The sequence below is a fragment of the Hyaena hyaena genome, unplaced genomic scaffold (assembly GCF_003009895.1).
Source record: "Hyaena hyaena isolate Hyena2069 unplaced genomic scaffold, ASM300989v1 scaffold_21, whole genome shotgun sequence".
Lineage (NCBI taxonomy): Eukaryota > Metazoa > Chordata > Mammalia > Carnivora > Hyaenidae > Hyaena > Hyaena hyaena.
The window spans coordinates 1,246,960-1,266,093 of NW_024080653.1; the positions used below are offsets into that span (position 1 = coordinate 1,246,960).

At 50.2% G+C, this 19,134-nt stretch overlaps 1 protein-coding gene and 1 pseudogene across 2 annotated transcripts; both read left to right on the forward strand.

Moving 5' to 3' along the window:
- The first annotated feature begins 816 nt into the window (after window positions 1-816).
- LOC120228228 (cyclin-dependent kinase 3) lies at window positions 817-19,008 on the forward strand. 2 transcript variants are annotated; one of them, XM_039226498.1, is made up of 12 exons: window positions 817-859; window positions 2,066-2,184; window positions 5,447-5,601; window positions 14,584-14,674; window positions 15,608-15,733; window positions 16,054-16,131; window positions 16,214-16,334; window positions 16,428-16,598; window positions 16,690-16,791; window positions 17,050-17,253; window positions 17,958-18,049; window positions 18,275-19,008. In XM_039226498.1, the coding sequence occupies exons 2-12, from the start codon at window positions 2,096-2,098 to the stop codon at window positions 18,408-18,410; spliced, it is 1,365 nt and encodes a 454-aa protein (XP_039082429.1). In that variant the 5' UTR covers window positions 817-859; window positions 2,066-2,095; the 3' UTR covers window positions 18,411-19,008. The 2 variants fall into 2 exon arrangements, with proteins under 2 accessions (XP_039082429.1, XP_039082430.1); XM_039226499.1 differs by lacking the exon at window positions 17,958-18,049.
- Window positions 9,019-9,136, forward strand: LOC120228310 (annotated as a pseudogene).
- Window positions 19,009-19,134: the final 126 nt, after the last annotated feature.

Here is a 19,134-nt window from a genome sequence, read left to right on the forward strand (position 1 = left end):
CTTGCCGTGAGAACACATATAACGCATCATCCTAAGCAGGCTGCGGAATGTCCACTGTGTCGTTGTTACATCACTTATATAACTGGTCTTCTCTCTCTTTTTAAATTTTTTTTTGTGTTTTTATTTACTTTCGAGAGACAGAGAGACACAGAGCATGGCTGGGGAAGGGGCAGAGAGAGAGGGAGACACAGAATCCGAAGCAGGCTCCAAGCTCTGAGCCATCAGCGCAGAGCCCGATGCGGGGCTCGAACCCATGAACCGTGAGATCGTGTCCTGAGCCAAAATCAGACACTTAACCGACTAAGCCAACCAGGCGCCCTTCTCTTTCTCTTTTTAAAATTACTCACCAAAACTTGTAACCCTAATCTAACCATGAAAAAAACATCAGACGAAACCCAAACTGAAGGTCATTCTACAAAATGCCTGACCGATATACCTCAAAATTCTCAAGGTCAAAAGGCAAGGAAAGTCTGAGAAATTATCATAACCCAGAGGAGCCTAAAGAGACATAACAACTGAATGTAATGCGGCATTCTGGAGGGTACTGTGACACAGAAAAAGGAAATTAGGGAAAAAACTAAGAAAATCCAAGTAAAGTGTGCTGTCAAGTTGTATTGATACAGGTTCATTAATTGTGGCAAGTGTGTCGTACTAATATAAGATGTTAATTATAGGGAAAACTGGGTAAGTTGTACCATCTTTACAGGTTTTCTTTCCTTTCTTTCTTTTTTTTTAAGTTGGCTCCACGCCCAGCGCTGAGTCCAATGTGGAGCTTGAACTCCAGACCCTGAGATCCAGAAGTGAGCTGATATCAAGAGTCAGACGCCTAACCGACTGAGCCACCCAGGCGCCCCTACGGGTTTGTTTGTTTTAATATAAATCTAAAACTATTCTAAAATAAAAAGGTGATTTCAGAGGCACCTGGATGGCTTAGTCGGTTAAGCGTCCGACTTCGGCTCAGGTCATGATCTCACCGTTCATGGGTTCGAGCCCCATGTTGGGCTCTGTGCTGACAGCTCAGAGCCTAGAGCCTCCTTCGAATTCTGTGTCTCCCTCTCTCTCTGCCCCTCCCCTGTTCGTGCTCTGTCTCTCTCTGTCTCAAAAATAAATAAACAAAAATATTAAAAATAAATAAATAAGAAAGGTGAGTTTTAAAAAATGAAGTCTTCCTTTATGTGCACCTATGAGAGAATGTCAAAATATATCAAGTGAAAAAAATCAAGATACAGAACAGCATGTATACTATAGAGGGAAAATAAATATCTACTTATATTTACTTTTTTTTTTTTAATGGTTTTTATTTATTTCTAGGAGAGAGAGAGAGAGAGACAGCGTGAGCAGGGGAGGGTCAGAGAGAGAGGGAGACACAGACTCTGAAACAGGCTCCAGGCTCTGAGCTGGCAGTCAGCACAGAGCCCGACGCGGGGCTCGAACCCATGAACCGCGAGATCATGACCCAAGCAAAAGTCGGACGCCCAACTGACTAAGCCACCCAGGCGGCCCTGTTTTTTAATTTTTTTAAATATTTTTATTAAAAACATTTTTAAATGTTTTTTTAATAATGAGAGAGAGGGATAGAGCGTGAGTAGGGGAGGAGCAGAGAGAGAGGGAGACACAGAATCTGAAACAGGCTCCAGGCTCTGAGCTGTCAGCACAGAGCCCGAGGTGGGACTCGAACCTATGGACCACGAGATCATGACCTGAGCCGAAGTCGGACGCTTAACCGACTGAGGCACCCAGGTGTCCTAAAATGTTTTTATTTATTTTTGTGAGAGAGAGACAAAGTGTGGGCCGGGAAACGGCAGAGAGAGAGAGAGGGAGGTATGGAATCCGAAGCAGGCACCATACTCTAAGCTGTCAGTACAGAGCCTGCGGTGGGGCTTGAACCCAGGAACTGTGTAATCATGACCTGAGCTGAAGTCAGAAGCTCAACTGACTGAGCCACCCAGGCGCCCCAAAATCTTTTTTTATATATTAAACTGCCACCCACTGGGACTAGCCTTTCCCGTGCTGCTGGTCTCAGGAATCTGCTAATCTCAGTCTTGTGTTCTGCTGGGTTTGTCAGGAATCTTCAAAAATCCATCTCCGCTCTGAGATGCTGCCCAAACCTGGGACCTACTACTTCCCCTGGGAAGTCAGTGCCGGCCAAGTTCCCGACGGAGGCACACTGAGAACATTCGGAAGGTGAGAATGGCCTTTTCACAAGGTGGGGGGATGTTTCAATTCCCCACCCGCCTCCACAGACAGAAAAAAACAACTAAAATAGTTTTATTGTAATTTTCTCTAGTTATTTTTTTGAACTGTTTACAAGTTTTATTTATTTAAGTAATCTCTACCCCTTACATGTGGCTCAGACTCACGACCTCAGTATCAAGAGTTGCATGTTCACCTGAGCCGGCCAGGCACCCCGTGTTTAGTTATTTTATTTAAAAATTTTTTAAATGTTTGTTTATTTACTTTGAGAGAGGGAGAGATAGAGAGTCAGCAGAGGAGGTGCAGAGGGAAAGGGAGATGGAATCTGAAGCAGGCTCCAGGCTCTGAGCTGTTGGCACGGAGCCCGATGCGGGGCTCGAACCCACAAGCCGTGAGATCATGACCTGAGCCGAAGTCGGACACTCAACCGACTTAGCCACCCGGGTGCCCCTAAATGCTAAAAATCTAATATGTTTTCATTGTAAAAAATGTAGACAGTTGATAAAAGTATGAAGAAAGCAAGCAAAAACAGGTGTAATCTCACTGTCTAGACAGCCACTGCTACCCTTTTGGTGATTACTTCACACATTTTCATGTGTATGTATGTACTCACAGGAATATGAGGATGGCTCTGTGTTCGTACAAAATCTGTGTAGCATCATTAGTCATGAGGGAAATGCAAATTCAAACCCATGATGAAGGATGCCTGGGTGGTTCTGTCGGTTAAGCATCTGACTTTTTTTTTTTTTTCCAAAGAGAAGGCTTTCCTTTCTTTTTCTTTTTCTTTTTTTTTAAATTTATTTTGAGAGAGAGAGCAAGTGGGGGAGGGAGGGAGAGAGAGAGAGAGAGAGAGAGAGAGAGAATCCCAGGCAGGCTCCACACTGTTAGTGCAGAGCCTGATGCAGGGCTCAAATTCACAGACCATGAGATCATGGCCTGAGCTGAAGTCGAGTCAGACACTTAACTTTCTGAGCCACCCAGGCGCCCCAAGTGTCTGACTCTTGATTTCGGTACAGGTCATGATCTCATGGTTCATGAGATTGAGACCCACATCAGACTCTTTGATGACAGTGTGGAGCCTGCTTGGGATTCCCCCTCTCTCTCCTTCTCTCTCTGCCCCTCCCCTTCTTTCTCACGCTCTCTCAAAAATAAATAAACTATAAAAATTTTTAAAGCAGACTAACAAAAGCAAATGCTGATGAGGGTGTGGAGCAGCTAGAACTCCCACACACTCCTGGTAGGAATGTAAAATGGCACAAGTGTTTTGGAAAACAGGTTCGCAGTTTCTTTAAAAGCTAGACACGGGCTCCTAAGTGGCTCAGTTGGTTGAGCCTCTGACTCTGATTTCAGCTCAGGTCGTGATCCCAGGGTTATGGGATCAAGCCCCACATAGGGCTCTACACGGAGTGTGAAACCTGCTTGAGATTCTCTCCCTCTCTCCCTTTGTTCCTCTCTCCTGCTCCCAGTCTCTCTCTCTCTCTCTTTAAAATAAAATGAAAGAAAGAAAGAAAGAAAGAAAGAAAGAAAGAAAAGAAAGAAAAGAAAGAAAAGAAAGAAAAGAAAGAAAAGAAAGAAAGAAAGAAAGAAAGAAAGAAAGAAAGAGAAAGAAAGAAAGAAAAGATTTAAAAGGTGAACATACTTCTAATGGGGTGTCTGGCTGGCTCAGTCCATAGAGCATGAAACTCTTAGGATCTCAAGGTTATGAGTTCAACCCCCACATTGGGTATAAGAAATTACTTAAATTAAAACGAATTATATACGTATATAAGCATGCATTTACATGATCCAGCTATTCCGCTCCTAGATATGTACTCAAGAGAAATGAAAACATGTCTGCACCAAGACTTGTGCATATTTTATTTTATTTTATTAAATGCTTAATTAATAATTAAATTATTTTTTAAATGTTTTATTTTTGAGAGAGAGGGACAGAGCACGAGCAGGGGAGGGACAGAGAGGGAGGGAGACACAGAATCCGAAGCAGGCTCCAGGCTCTGAGCTGTCAGCACAGAGCCTGATGCGGGGCTTGAACCCATGAACTGCGATATCGTGACCTAAGCCAAATTCGGACGCTTAACCAACTGAGCCACCCAGGTCCCCCTACACTTTTTTTTTTTTTTTTTTTTTTTAAGAGAGAGAGAAAGCATGTGCGTGCAAGTGGGAGAAGGGCAGGGGTTGGGGGTGGGGGGTGTGGAGAGAGAGAGAGAGAAAGAATCTTAAGCAGGTTCCACACTCAATCCCACGACCCTGGAATCATGACCTGAGCTGATATCAAGAGCTGGACGCTTAATCAACTGAGCCACCCAGGCACCCCAAACAAATTATTTTTAATAATTTCAACGGAGTCTGACTGAGCAATAAAAGGAATAAACCACTGATTTACCCAACAGCATAAGTGAACCTCAAAACCATTCTGCGGACTGAAAAGCTAGACACAAAAGAATACGTATTGCTGTGATTCTATTTATATGAGGTGCTTGATGTGGAGACTGATTTCATAGTGGCACAAGGGACCTTTTGGGGGCGATAGAAATGTGCCAAATCTTTTTTTAGAGGATTTTTAAAAAATATTTATTTTTGAGACAGAGAGAGCACGTGCGCACAAGTGGAGGAGGGGCAGAGAGAGCGGGAGACAGAATCCAAAGCAGGCTCCGTGTTGTCAGCCCAAAGCCTGATGAGGGGCCTGAACCCACGAACGGTGAGATCATGACCAGAGCCGAAGTTGGACCTCAACTGACTGAGCCACCCAGGTGCCCCGAAATGTGATGAATCTTAACTAGGGTGGTGGCTACATTAAGTGTATACTTTTGTCAACACTCGTTAAACAGGTGCCTCGTAATGCATAAAATTGATATCTTAACAATGTAGGGGCACCTGGGGGGCTCAGTCGGCTGAGCATCCAACTTTGGTTCAGGTCAGGATCTCATGGTTTGTGGGTTCGAGCCCTGCGTCGGGCTCTGTGCTGACAGCTCAGGAGCCTGCTTCGCATTCTGTGTCTCCCTCTCCCTCTGTGCCCCTCCCCAGCTCATGCTTGCTTGCTCTCTCTCTCTCTCAAAAATAAATAAATAAACAAAAAATTTTTTAAAAAGATATCTTAACAATGCAGACTGAAAACAATTTTTCTCACTTGTTGCTGCCATTTTTATTTCTCTGATCAGAGTCCCCTGGGTTCACTGGGCTCCTGGAACTGTTTGAACTCTTTGTGTTTGTTCTGTGTGTGGATACCAATGACCACGCCTTTCCTGACCTGCAGGTTATGCCTCTATGACATGGCACAGTCCCGAGTCACCTTGAGGGCCCAGCACGGGTCTGACGAGCACCAGATCCTGGTCTGTACCAAGTTGGTGGAGCCATTCCAAGCCCAGCTGGACTCCATGTACCTTGTCCTCGGGGAGCTGGAGCGCCAGGGTAAGCCGTGGCCTCCCATGCTCTCTTCACTGTGGGGCCTGAGCGGGACAGTCTCCAGTTAGGACGGTGGGGGCCCTCAACTGGGGTTAACTTTCCTTCCAAAGCAGCCCACAAGTTCAAGAGTCATGGGCAACGGATGTGATCCGGCTCAGTGGACCTGCCCTAGGGAAGTGAGTGGGGAGAGAAGCCATTCATCTCCGAAGGCTTACCTCGTGCTAGGCCTGGTACTAGACAGTTTGCTTAAATCTTTGTGAATCTGTCCACCGGGTCTTCCACTGAGTCTTACTGCTGCTGTTTCACAGATGAGGAAGCCCAGGCTCAGGGAGGATGCAGCTGGAATAACAGGCCAGCAAGTCTATTTCTTTTTTTTTTTTTTTTAATATTTTTTTATTTATTTCTAGGAGAGAGAGAGAGACAGTGTGAGCAGGGGAGGGTCAGAGAGAGAGGGAGATACAGACTCTGAAATAGGCTCCAGGCTCCGAGCTGGCAGTCAGCACAGAGCCCGACGCAGGGCTCGAACCCACGAACCGCAAGATCATGACCTAAGCGAGAGTCGGACGCTTAACCGACTAAGCCACCCAGGTGCCCCCCAGCAAGTCTGTTTCTAAGATGAATAGAAAGGAAGGAATATCAGCAACCGGGGAGAGTCTCTCTGGCATCAAGAGTTGAAGGTTGCTCTTTTTTTTTTTTTTAATGTTTATTTTTGAAAGGGAGAGAGAGCGAGCGAGCGTACCCACACAAGAGTGGGGGAGGGGCAGAGAGAGGGGGACAGAGGATCCAAAGCAGGCTGTGTGCTGCCGGCAGAGAGCCCAGTGCGGGGCTCGAATCCACCAACCATATGATCATGACCTGAGCCCAAGTCGGACACTCAACCGACTGAGCCACCCAGGCGCCCCAAAAGTTGCTCTTTAAAACCTAGGTACCTGAATGGATTCTTTGCTTTGCCCTCTGGCCATCCCTATGCCACCTTCCTTTACGCAGTTGATATCATGCTACATAATGTTGTATCTGGTTATTTTGGCTTCACGTACATCATAAACATTTCCCCATGTTTTTAAAATTTGTGTAGACATAGTACTTGATAGCTGTATTTTATAGATAGATTAGATGTGTATCTTGATTCACATGATCATTGAACATGCATATTGTTTCCATTTTTTGCTCTTATAAATATCCTGTACATTGACTGGTTAAAGAAATTATAGTATATTGTCAGTGGGATATTATGCAGCTATTAAAAATGGTGTTGTAGAGGCACCTGGGTGGCTCAGGCGGTTAAGCGTCTGACCTCGGCTCAGGTCATGATCTCACAGTTTGTGAGTTCGAGCCCCATGTCCGCCTGGAGCCTGCTTCAGATTCTGTGTCTTCCTCTCTCTCTCTGCCCCTCTCCCACTCATGCTCTGTCTCTGTCTCTCAAAAATGAATGAACGTTAAAAAAATGTTTTAAATGGTGCTGTAAATCTTCATCAATTGACATGAAGAGATGTTCATAGTATCTTACTAAGAAAAAGCAGTTTACAAAACAGTATGTATTGTAAGAGCCCTTTTTTTAAAGAAAGATTTTATTTTTAACTAATCTCTATATCCAACATGAGGCTCGAACTTACAACCCTGAGGTCAAGAGTCACCTGCTCTACCAACTGAGCCAGCCAGGCACCCCAATATACATTTTTTTGTATACATGGAAGTTTGAAAAATTATTCATCGAAATGTTAATAGTAGTTTTTCTGAGCGGTAGGATTGTGGGGTTCTTTGTATTTGTATTAGCATTTTACAGTGAAAACATATTGCTTTTATTTCATCTTCCTTTAAAACTGTTTTTAATTGAATATTTTGAGAGAGAGAGAGAGCGCAAGCGTGAGTGGGGGAAAGGCAAAGAAAGAAAGGGAAAATCCCAAGCAGGCTCTGTGATGTGAGCACATGGCTCAAATCCATGAACTGCGAGATTAAGACCTGGGCTGAAACCAAGAGTCGGGGGCGCATGGGCGGCTTAGTTGGTTAAGCGCCTAACTTTGGCTCAGGTCTAACTTTGGCTCAGGTCATGACCTCATGATTTGTGAGTTCTAGGCCTGTGTCAGGCTCTGTGCTGACATCTCAGAGCTTGGAGCCTGCTTTATTCTGTCTCCTTCCCTCTGCCCCTACTAAGCTCACACTGTCTTTCTCTCAAAAATAAATAAATAGTTTTTAAAAAGTTAAAAAAAAAAAAGGGGTCACATGCTTAACCTACTGAGCCATCCAGATACCCCAAAAATGTATGTTTTTATAGCCAGAGGGGTAAAAATAATTTTTAAAAAATCTATCTATATTGAGACATATTAAAAATGCTACAGTTAATGCCTTTCGGCACTAATCTTTATCCATTTTCTGAGTATTTCTTCAAAATAGTTTCCTGAACGTAGAATTGCTCTATCAAAGGATACAAACATGTATGTTTCTTGCTTTACACCATCAACTTTCTTTCTAAAAGTCACGGTGGTTTTTAACTCTGGATGAAATATACTAGAAGAAATGTTATTTAATGGTGTTTACTTTAATTATCTTTGATTTCATAATAGTTAATCTTTACTCAGGCTTAAGCCTTTGAGCTCACAGAGCTCCTTCCCTCCTGTTGATTTGAGAGAGGCATCAGGAGGGGCCTGCGAATAGGTACAAAGGGCTTTTGCACAAATGATTTCCACTTTGACTGCAGTCCTGGATCACCTGAGGCTTTTCCCTGTACCCCCGGCCCTGCAGTGAATCCTGGGAGCTGTCAGGAGCCCACCACCCAGGGTCTGGGGTGCTAAGGCCTGATTGCAAATCCGGAGAGGGGTTGAAACTCAGGATGGCAGGCCAGGATGAGAGCAGGAGCTGGCGTGGATATTTAGAATTACTTGCAGGAAGAAAAATGGAAAAAAACCGTGTGTAAGTTCAACCCATATAATTTTTTAAATTTAATATTTTCAAATCAAATGTGCACAAGTGAAATGGTAGAATGGACCTCCCTGTCTGTGCCCATCACCCAGATTCAGCAGGAATCCGTAGTCTACTCTTTCTGCATTTATACTACACTGCCTGCATTTATTTATTCGTTCTGTTGGTGTCTGGTAGAGCAAATCTGTTATTTTGTGTACCCAGAAACACCTCCTACGTCTCCAACATTACCACAATCATACTCAACAAAATAGCTGTTCCTTGATATCTGTTTGTCCGTGTTCACTCTCCTCCTCTCCATGGCTTTTTTTTTTTTTTAATGTTTATTTTTGAGAGAGAGAAAGGGAGAGACAGAGGATGTGAAGCCAGCTCCTCAGTGAGAGTGAAGAGCCTGACACAGGGCCTGAACTCATGAACCACGAGATCTTGACCTGAGCCGAAGTCAGACGCTTTAAGCGACTGAGCCACCCAGGCGCCCCTTATTGGCTTTTTAAAATTGCTTAGTTCATCGCTTCTCAGCCTTTTGGCTAAGATCAAGTGTAGTATCTGTTCTTCTCAGTTTAAAATCGGTTAGTTCAGATCAAGATCCCAAGTCTGTATATTGCATTTGGGTTACATACCCCAAGTCTCTTGTAATAGTTGTCTTTTTTAAATGTCATTTATTAGAGAACTCGGGTCTGGAATTGGCCGATTGTTTCCTCCTGGTTGCATTAAACCTTCTGTTTCCTGCCTTTTCCTGAGTGTAGTTCAGGGACAGCACAGGGTCGAAGAGAAGAAAAGGTTCTTTAGGGAAGAATCACAGTCAATAAACGCAGGAAACTTCGAGAGGCACCTCTTTGAAAGCCCTGATGAAATAACGAATCCAGGCAATGATCAGTCGATCTTATCACTGGCTGCTCCCGTTGAACCTTGCAAAGCTGGAGTCAGCCAGCAGCACCCAGACCTGCCCCATAAGCCCGACTCAGTGGAAGCAGATTGGTCAGTCTCACACCTGCGCTGTGACGCACTTTGAAGGCACAGACAGTACCACTCTCAGTGTCTTTGTCCCCCGCTCCCCAAAATGGAACCTGAATAATCAGATCTCAGATCAACCAGCAATCTCCCTAAGCTCTGGCTACTTTACTGCTTCATGTTTCAGGGCACCTGGGTGGCTCAATCAGTTAAGTATCCTACTTCGGCTCAGGTCATGAGCTCGCGCTCGTGGGTTCAAGCCCCGCATCGGGCTCCGTGCTGACAGCTCAGAACCTGCAACCTGCTTCGGATTCTGTGTCTCCCTCTCTCTCTGCCCCTCTCCTGCTTGCACTCTGTCTCTCAGTCTCTCAAAAATTAATGAACATTAAAAAAAAATTTTTAAGCTTCCCCTAAATTTCTAATTTCTGAATAAAACATGCTCCCCATTTGCAACGGACACACAGAAGGAAAGACAGCGGTGAGGAGGGAGGGGCAGAGTGTTGGCCGAGCCTGGAGGTGCCCGCTGATCCACATAGATGGCGACGTTCCTGTGTGGCTGCTTTCAAACCTCCTCTGTATGCCCTGTCCTGGCCAGATTCCAAGTTCTTGGGGCCACAAAGATCAACTAGACACAAGATATGCTCTTTGGCAAGCTTAGCTGTTCCAAGGACAGACGAGAGGTTACCTAAGTCCACGTTCTGAAATTTGTACACGTAGCTAGCTAGCCAAGGAGAACCGAAAGGTGAAGCCACATCAGAAACCCGCTGGCTGGGACATGTCCTTTGGACACCATCTAAGGGCCCAAAGGCGTCCTGCCCGGGGATTGAGGCTTGGGGATGCAGGCTTTCCCCCAGTGCTGCTCCAGAGTCCCTAGAATTCCTAGGCTGCCCGTGACCTCGCCTGCAGCGAGAGCGCTGCCCTAGGGCCCTCGCCCTAAACCCCATAAACTCCACCTGCCTGGTTTTTTTTTCCAGCTGACCGTAGTTCCCTTACAAGCCTTCCTGCTGTGTTCTCTAGAACCTTCTCTCCTCCCTGAAAGACTCCTTTTTATGCTCTCACCTTCACTGGGACTTGCCTGGAACCCAGCTCCTCCCCAGGACTCTAGCTCTCCTCCGGTCCCCGTGTGGCGCGTCGTCTGCCTCCCAGGTCCCTCCCACCACCAGACCCGGAGGCGTGGGGCTTGGGTTTGCCATTGTGAAACTTTATCCTTCTCTGAGGAAAGACAGGACAGATGGACGACCAGTTCTGCTCGCAGGCGCCTCTTGCCCCACTTCTGCCTCCCATGGCCACACCCCTGCGGCCGGGCTGGGCGGCCTGGTATCTGTCTGCTGCTCTCGCCCCTGCAGTGCCACAGGACCTGTGGACTTGGGACTCATGCCTTTTCTCCCACCCCCTCCCCCCCACTCGAGCCCCGCCTCATGCTGAGGGCAGCCCCTCCTCCGCTGGCAGAAGTTTCCCTGCCCACGCTTCCATCACAGCGGCCTGACCAACCCCCAACCTCCGCCCTCTAGGGTCCCACCGACGGCTGATGGAGCAGGTTCGCCCACTCCGTGGATCCCAGCATGACGATTTCGAGGTGTCTCACTGCGCTGGGTCTTCCGCGCGTCCCAATCAGCAACACCGCCCCCGTGATCGTGATCCACCACAGCTGCTTCAGCCACTCCCTGTCACACGTCTACTTCATCACCTCCAGGCTTCTTTGGCAGATTACCTTACCTCTTGTGTCAAGGGTGAAATCTTAAATTACCTGCGTACACACCCACAGATGTTTCTTTCTTATCTGCGAGGGAGAAGGGTCCGACCTCCCTGCGGCTCAGCCCCTGTGCTGTGACAACAGCCTGCCCTCCGTGGGGACTTTGCTCTCCCAACTGAATCCCTAACCTGTTCCCACTGCTTCTTCCCTGTCAGCATATAAATCACTCAAGCTTCTTCTCCATTAAAATAACAGTGTTCTCCTCTGCTCTGTATCCCTGCCTCGCTGTGACCTTCTTTCTCTGCCTGGGCAAACTTCCTTTTTTTTTTTTTTTTTTTTAATGTTTTATTTATTTCTAGGAGAGAGAGACAGCGTGAACAGAGGAGAGTCAGAGAGAGAGGGAGTCACAGACTGAAACAGGCTCCAGGCTCTGAGCTGGCAGTCAGCACAGAGCCCGACGCGGGGCTCGAACCCACGAACCGCGAGATCATGCCCTAAGCGAAAGTCGGACGCTTAACCGACTAAGCCACCCAGGCGCCCTATGCCTGGGCAAACTTCCTAAAAGCAGGTCTCTTCTTGGGCCGCCTGGGCAGCTCAGTCGGTTAAGCGTCCGGCTCTTGGTTTCGGCTCAGGTTGTGATCTCACGGTGCAAGGGTTCGAGCCCCACAGAGCGCAGAGCCTGCTTGGGATTCTCTCTCTCCACCCCTTCCCTGCTCAGGCTCACTCTCTCTCAAAATAAATACACTTAAAAGAAAGAAGGTCTGTTCTTCATATCACCCTTCTTTCTACCCATGCCTCCACCCACTGCATTCCAACTGTTCTTGGCATCCAGTCTCTGTTGCTCTGGGTTCGTTATGCTTCCAGGAACTTCCCCTAAATGACTCTCTCCCTGGCCATCTTGTTTGTAAACGCTATTCTCCCCTCCCTACGGCATTTCTTCAAAGGCTTTTACCCCAGTTACAGAGACCTTCTGCAGATGGGCTGACACAGATGGACTGACAGACTTTCCCAGTGTGTCCTTTGTGATAATCATCTTTCTAAAGGTCACTTCCATGTTTAATAACATTTTTCATTCACAGGGAGAAACAACATGTTCCTCACTATAAATAGGGAAGGAAGGGTTGCCCCAGGCTGACGGGAGGAAAGGGCTCATGGGCTTCCTGTAAGAAAAGTCCTGCAAGGGGCGCCTGGGGGGCTCAGTCGGTTAAGCGTCTGACTTAGGCTCAGGTCCTGATCTCACGGTTCGTGGGTTCAAGCCCCGCATCAGGTTCTTTGCTGACAGCTCAGAGCCTGGAGCCTGTTTCAGATTCTGTGTCTCTCTCTCTGCCCTCCCCAACATGCTCTGTTTCTTTCTGTCTCAAAAATAAACAAACTATTAAAAAAAAAAGGTCTTGCGAAATCATGTCAAATAACTAAGAACATCTTGGTACAGGTAGTTTTAATTGTAAATGAGGTCTGTGGTTTTGTTCTTGTTTCAACAAGATTTTGTTCTTGTTCCAACAAGATTTTGTTCTTGTTCTGCTCTGTGATACCTGTACGGGCTACACGTGTCACAAGAAAAGGCCTAGACTTTCGGTGCCAGGTGACATTTTGGCAGATGTCCTGTTTGGTTGATCAGTATCTGTCACCCACCTATTCCTGAAGAGGCCCAAGTGATGGGTATAAGCCATCTACAGCGATGGAGAGATCCAGACAGTGCCACACGCCCGCTGCTCTTCAGGCTGCGTCCTGTCTGCTGCCCAGCACCGGGGCCAGTAGAAGCTGAGGACACACAGGCAGCCTCCTGTTCCAAACAAGTTCATCTTCCGGTCCTGAAGGCTGGAATTTAGACAGTCCAACATTCTGAATTCTGCCCCCCAGTCTATGTTAAATCAAGAAAATGGTCTAGGGGGTGCTTGAGTGGCTCAGTCTGTTAGGCGTCGGACGTCCATTCAGGTCATGATCTCACGGTTTGTGGGTTCGAGCCCCGCGTCGGGCTCTGTGCTAACAGCTCAGAGCCTGGAGCCTTTTTCGGATTCTGTGTCTCCTTCGTTCTCTGCCCTACTTCTGCTAGTGCTGTCTCTTTCTCGTTCTGTCTCTCTCAAAAATAAGTAAACATTAAACAAGTTTTTTTTTTTAAGGTGGTCTAGGGGTGCCTGGCTGGCTCAGTCGGTACAGTGTGCAATTCTTTTTTTTTTTTAATGTTTTATTTATTTCTAGGAGAGAGAGAGAGAGACAGCGTGAGCAGGGGAGGGTCAGAGAGAGACGGAGTCACAGACTGAAACAGGCTCCAGGCTCTGAGCTGGCAGTCAGCACAGAGCCCGAAGCGGGGCTCGAACCCACAAACAGAGAGATCATGACCAAAGCGAAAGTCAGACGCTTAACCGACTAAGCCACCCAGGTGCCCCTACAGTGTGCAATTCTTGATCTCGGAGTTGTGAGTTCAAGCCCCACATTGAGAGCAGAGCCGGAAGGAAGGAAGGAAGGAAGGAGAAAGAGGGGAAAAAAAAAAGAGAAAGTGGTCTAGACTAGAAGGAAGCCTAGGCATAGACTTATCTAACCAGAGAGCCTCTACCTCAAAACTGCATCAGAAGAAGACAGGATAATGTCCTAGAACATTGAATGTATTCATGACGTGCCCAGAGAGCATAAAAAAAAAATGGATGAAAAAAAGAAACTGTTAGGGTAAACCCCACGTGTCTTTCCTGCTTGATGTCACCTGCATGCCAACATCTTTCCATCAGGTCAACAGCCTATGCTAGGAGTACCTCCCAGCCCCTCATCCAGGGTGGGATAACCTGACCCTATAAGGCCAAGTGTAATCCCTTGGATTGACTAATTATGGGGTTCTCTTTGCCCCAATTTCCAATGCCAGTGGGCCCAGTATACCACGGGGGCCCTTCCCTTAGGACAAATGGAAAACTAGGAGGGTGACTGAGACCCTCCTCAACCCCAGGCACGTGGGTCTTACAGAGAAGGTGGCAGGAATTAAGACGACAAAGGTGGGGCACCTGAGTGGCTCAGTCGGTTAAGCATCTGAATCTTGATCTCAGCTCAGGGCTTGATCTCAGGGTCGTGAGTTCAAGCCCCACACTGGGCATCATGCTGGCTGTGGAGCCTACTTTAAAAAAAAAACAAAATAAAAACAAAACCGACAACCAAGGAGGGAAGCAGAGGGTGGTACATCTACCTGGCCCTTCCTCCATGCAGAAGTGGGACTTTCAGGCTGTCCCCTAAGTTCCAGACGTGTGCTAACTGTGTGTGGCAGGGCCACAGTTCTGAAGCCCTCGTAGGAAAATTACCGGGACGCCACATGCTATCCCTCAAACTCATCCTGTCAAAACTCGGGCCTGAGAGCAAGGCCAGGGAAACAGCCGGAAGGCATCTGTAAGATGTGTGGCTGACACATGGGTCAGTCACTGCTAGTGCCTTATGCTGGTGTCTTTCAGACGGAGGCTCTGTGGTGAAGGCCCGGGTGCTGACTTGTGTGGAAGGAATGAATCTACCCTTGTTAGAACAAGCCGTCCGGGAGCAGAGGAGGTACCAGCAGGAGAGGGACAGCAGCCAGCAGCAAGTGGCAGTTCCTGACAACTGTGCCCCCCAGACCTGCCCCTGAGTCAAGCCCCCTGAGATGCTAGAGCCGCTGCAGAGAAGATGCAGGACCTTCCCCAGGAAGTGACAGCCTTTGTCTGGAGCTGCAGAGAAGTGGTCGGGGGTGGGGTGGGGTGGCTAACTGGATTGTTCCAGACACCCTGCGGGAGGCTGCACCGTGGGGTGCTGGGGCCTGAGCCTCGAGTGGAAATATGGAGGGTTCTGGAAAGTCCTCATGAATAAAAACCCCAGAGGGGGGAGACCTTGTACTGTGTGCACGTGGTGCAGCGCCGGCGGGGACCAGGAGGGGGAGCTGGGGAGCCAGCAGCCTGTTAGCAGTGAAGCTCCAGGAGCGCAGGGTTTCTGGTGAATTCTGGGCTGGGGTTACCAGGGGGGTGGTGCTAGGGACCCCCAGGGCCCGGGTGGGGGGCCCGGGATGCAAGGGGGCTGTCCCCACTGAGGTTCTGCCCTCACAGGAGGCCAGGCATCTCCAAACAGTTGAGGCCCAGCCCCTCACCCTGGCCTTGCGGCCTAGGGCAGGACTGTGGCTTCAGAACTCCCTTCGGACCACCGACCTCTGCCCTGAGCTGACCCCGGCCCCTCAGGCCACCCTTGTGGGTGGCCTTTGCCCCCAGAGCCTGGGGCTGGCAGGGAAAGCCGGGGGTGGGGGTGGGGGGGGTCTTTTGAGAAGTTTGGGCCCTCCTGCACTCCGTAGCCAGACACTTTCCTGCCTGGGCCGGGGGAGGTCTGGGCTGGGGATGAGCTCCCGGGGCTGAGCGGGGCAGAGGCGGGCCTGGGCCTGGGCAGGGGTGGGCTGGACGGGCAGTGGGGGGCGCTGAGTGTGCCAGTGAATGCCCCAGGCGCACTTTGTTTCCTGGGCAGCTCTGCGGCTATGGATGTGTTCCAGAAGGTAGAGAAGATCGGAGAGGGCACCTATGGGGTGGTGTATAAGGCCAAGAACAAGGAGACAGGGCAGCTTGTGGCCCTCAAGAAGATCAGGCTGGATTTGTGAGTGCCCAGAGGGCCCCTGGGACACACTGGCCCCGAGGGTGACCCCTGTCCCGTCCCTCACCTCAGGGTTTTACATTCAATTGCACTTCTGAGTGTGCGCAGTTACAGCGGGAAGGGGGCGGTGGTGCTCAGAGGTGCAGCCCTCCTCATTCCCGCCACGCTTTGCCGGGGCTTGGTCTTGGTGGTAGTATGTGCTGAGGACCACAGCGCCCCGGCACTGGGGTCCGGGCCATCCTTCTGGAATACAGAACACATAGGTGACCTCCCCCCGCCTTTTTGGCTCCCTGCCTCCACTGCAGTACCCTCCTTTCCTGTAGGGAAACTGAGGGAGTCCCAAGCACTGCCATCAGGGAGATCTCCCTGCTCAAAGAGCTTAAGCACCCCAACATCGTCAGGTGAGGTGGGGAAGGAGGCGGGGAAGCTGGGCCCGTCCCAGTCCAGCCGGGAGCTGCGTTGTGACCGGTGGACCCCGGCCAGGCTGCTGGACGTGGTGCACAGTGAGAAGAAGCTCTACCTGGTGTTTGAGTATCTCAGCCAGGACCTGAAGAAGTACATGGACTCCATGCCGGCCTCCGAGCTCCCCCTGCACTTGGTCAAGGTAGCGAGGGAAGGAAGGGGAAGGCCAGGGACCGCCCCGCTCCACCAGCCCCACGTCTGCTCAGCCCGCCCTTTCCCATGCTCGCCATTACAGAGCTACCTCTTCCAGCTGCTGCAGGGAGTCAGTTTCTGCCACTCTCACCGGGTCATCCACCGAGACCTGAAGCCCCAGAATCTGCTCATCAATGAGTTGGGTGCCATCAAGCTGGCCGACTTCGGACTGGCGCGAGCCTTCGGGGTGCCCCTACGCACCTACACCCACGAGGTTCCGCAGGACGGAGGGGAGAGGACGCCTGAAGGGCCGTCACCTGAACACTCAGCCACCCTGCATGATGCTGCTTTCTTGCCCCCCACAGGTGGTGACACTTTGGTATCGCGCCCCTGAGATCCTCTTGGGCAGCAAGTTCTACTCCACCGCCGTGGACATCTGGAGCATTGGCTGCATCTTTGCCGAGATGGTAGAGAGAGGGACAGACATGGCCACGTGGGGAGGCCACAGGCAGGGTCCTGCTGGGGGTCGGGGGGACAGGGGACACTGATGCTCCCATTAGAAGTGGATTAAGGGGTGTTTGGGACTGGTTGTGGGACTGAGGAAATGGGGCCCCATTCCAGAAACGATCGGGATTCTTAGCACAGCCCCAGGAAGGATATCTTATCTGGTATTGGGTTCTGCGGAACAAAGGAGCGGACCCCACCCCCCATCGTCCTCATTTCAGGTGACCCGTAGAGCCCTGTTTCCTGGTGACTCTGAGATTGACCAGCTCTTTCGAATCTTTCGGACCCTGGGGACGCCCAGTGAAGCCATGTGGCCAGGAGTCACCCAGCTGCCTGACTATAAGGGCAGTTTCCCCAAGTGGAGCAGGAAGGGGCTGGAGGAGATTGTGCCTGGTCTGGGACCAGAGGGCAAGGACCTGCTCATGGTAGGTACAGCTGTCGGGGGCAGGGGAGGCCCAGAAAGGCTGCTGCTGCTCCCACCAGAAATATCCACTTTGTCAGCCAGCGCCTTGTGTCACCCTACCTCTTTCTGAGTCTCTTTTCTGACCCCTGACTGTCCCTGACTCTGTGCGTACTGATGGTTCAGTCTGGAGGCCCCTCCCCTGAGGAGTCCAGTGTTCGTGTCTCCTTTTAAAACTCCAGTCTTCTAGCTAGCTTTGTTTTTATGCTGCGATACCTGCCCTTTCTCCGTAAGCTCTCCCAGGCAGCGAGCACGCCTCCTGCCACGGTGGTTACTCTCCGTACGAGGTGCTCCCTGCTGTCTGGGCCCCTGTTACACCATCTTGACCCATCGGGCTGGGCCCAGGCCAGACTGCTCAGAAGGCCCCAGATGGAACCCTCTCTTCTTGCCCACAAAGATTTAGAGCCACATTTGTCTCTTGAATCTGGTAGTTGGGCCAGAGGAAGGCGGGGCTGTATTTTCATCTTTCCAGAGGCCTGTGTGTGTCTCTTTACCAACCCAATGCCAGCAAGACAGCATACACCTCCGGCCAAGTGGCTTAGCATTCCATCCGGGTTGCTTCTAGGCAAGGGGTCTGTCCACAGCCTGGCCGGGGGCTCAGGGACTCAGTTCCTGCCCTGCCCTCAGGTATGCTCCCTGGACAGGAGGGCCCTCTCCTTCTCCATACAGAACGAGAAGTCTGCCGCAACCAGACGCGGGCTGAGGTCTGGGAACCTTAGACAGGGAGAAGACAGATGGACTCAGCCTCCGGTCTGCAGGAGGTGGGGAAGGTTTCCCAGGGCTGGACTAGAACTCATTCTTGGTCCCCTGATTCCGACAGCGTCCAGAACTGGCTTGCGAGCTGGGAAGTGGTGGTCGCCTGCAGGTCTGGCTTGAAGGCACCCGGCCTGGGGTTTGGGGCCCGCCACCTAGGGCCTGAGGGTAACTCCTCTTGGGGGCCCAGCCACACCAAGACTCCCATCTCTTTCCTCCTCCTTCCTCCCCAGCAACTCCTGCAGTATGACCCCAGCCGGCGGATCTCCGCCAAGGCCGCCCTCGCACATCCGTACTTCCTGGGCGCCGAGACCTCCCGGGCCCCCCACCAGTGCGTGCTGGAGCATCTCTGCCGCTGAGAGGGTGTGAGGCCCTCCGCCTCGGAGCCTCTCTCCACTGCTGCCCCAGCTGTCTTCCCACCCACGTCCCGAGAAAGAGGACCTATCTGGGAGAGAGCAAAGCTCTGAGGAATTTGGCATCAGCGGCCAGAGGGCTGAGTTTGGGGTAGTCCTGCCCGCAGGTTAATGAGTTCCTGTGTTGTTTGTTGGGTTAGACAGTCCCGGTTCAAGAGGGGGCACTGGAGCCCCCTGTGCAAGGCGTATGTTAGAGGCTGGGCCCCCTGGCGCCTGAAACCACAGTGGCCAAGGAGAGGAGGAAGGCTGCCCCCATGTGGCGGCAGCCCCCCCCCCCCCCCCCCCCCCCCCCCCCCCCCCCCGCCACCCGCCAAGGGAAAGGGTGCCCTCTGCTGGTCTTTTTGGCTTTAAAACGTTTGGGGGAAGAGTTGCATTCTTAAGAGTCCAAGTTAAACAGGAAGCAAGGCCAGAGAGAGAGAGAGAGACATTTTCCTGATCCCAGGGGAGGTCAGGGTATGTGTGTGGCTGTTCTAAGTAGTTGGTTTGTACTTAGGATATGCTTATGTTGTTTGCCTCTGGCTTAAGAACAGGAAATAAAAGTGCTATATTCCTGAGTTTTTCAGTGTTTTTCTCCTCTGGGGGTTACCAGAGATTTGCTGACAAGGGGGGAGGTTGGGGTGCCTGGAGGGCTCAGTCGGTTAAGCGTCTGACTTCGGCTCAGGTCCTAATCTCACGGTTCG

Coding starts and splice junctions, on each gene's coding strand:
- LOC120228228 (XM_039226498.1), top strand. CDS start 2,096: ATGCTGCCCAAACCTGGGACCTACTACTTCCCCTGGGAAGTCAGTGCC. Junction 15,734..16,053: donor AAGAAGATCAGGCTGGATTT/GTGAGTGCCCAG, acceptor CCTTTCCTGTAG/GGAAACTGAGGGAGTCCCAA. Junction 16,132..16,213: donor AAGCACCCCAACATCGTCAG/GTGAGGTGGGGA, acceptor GACCCCGGCCAG/GCTGCTGGACGTGGTGCACA.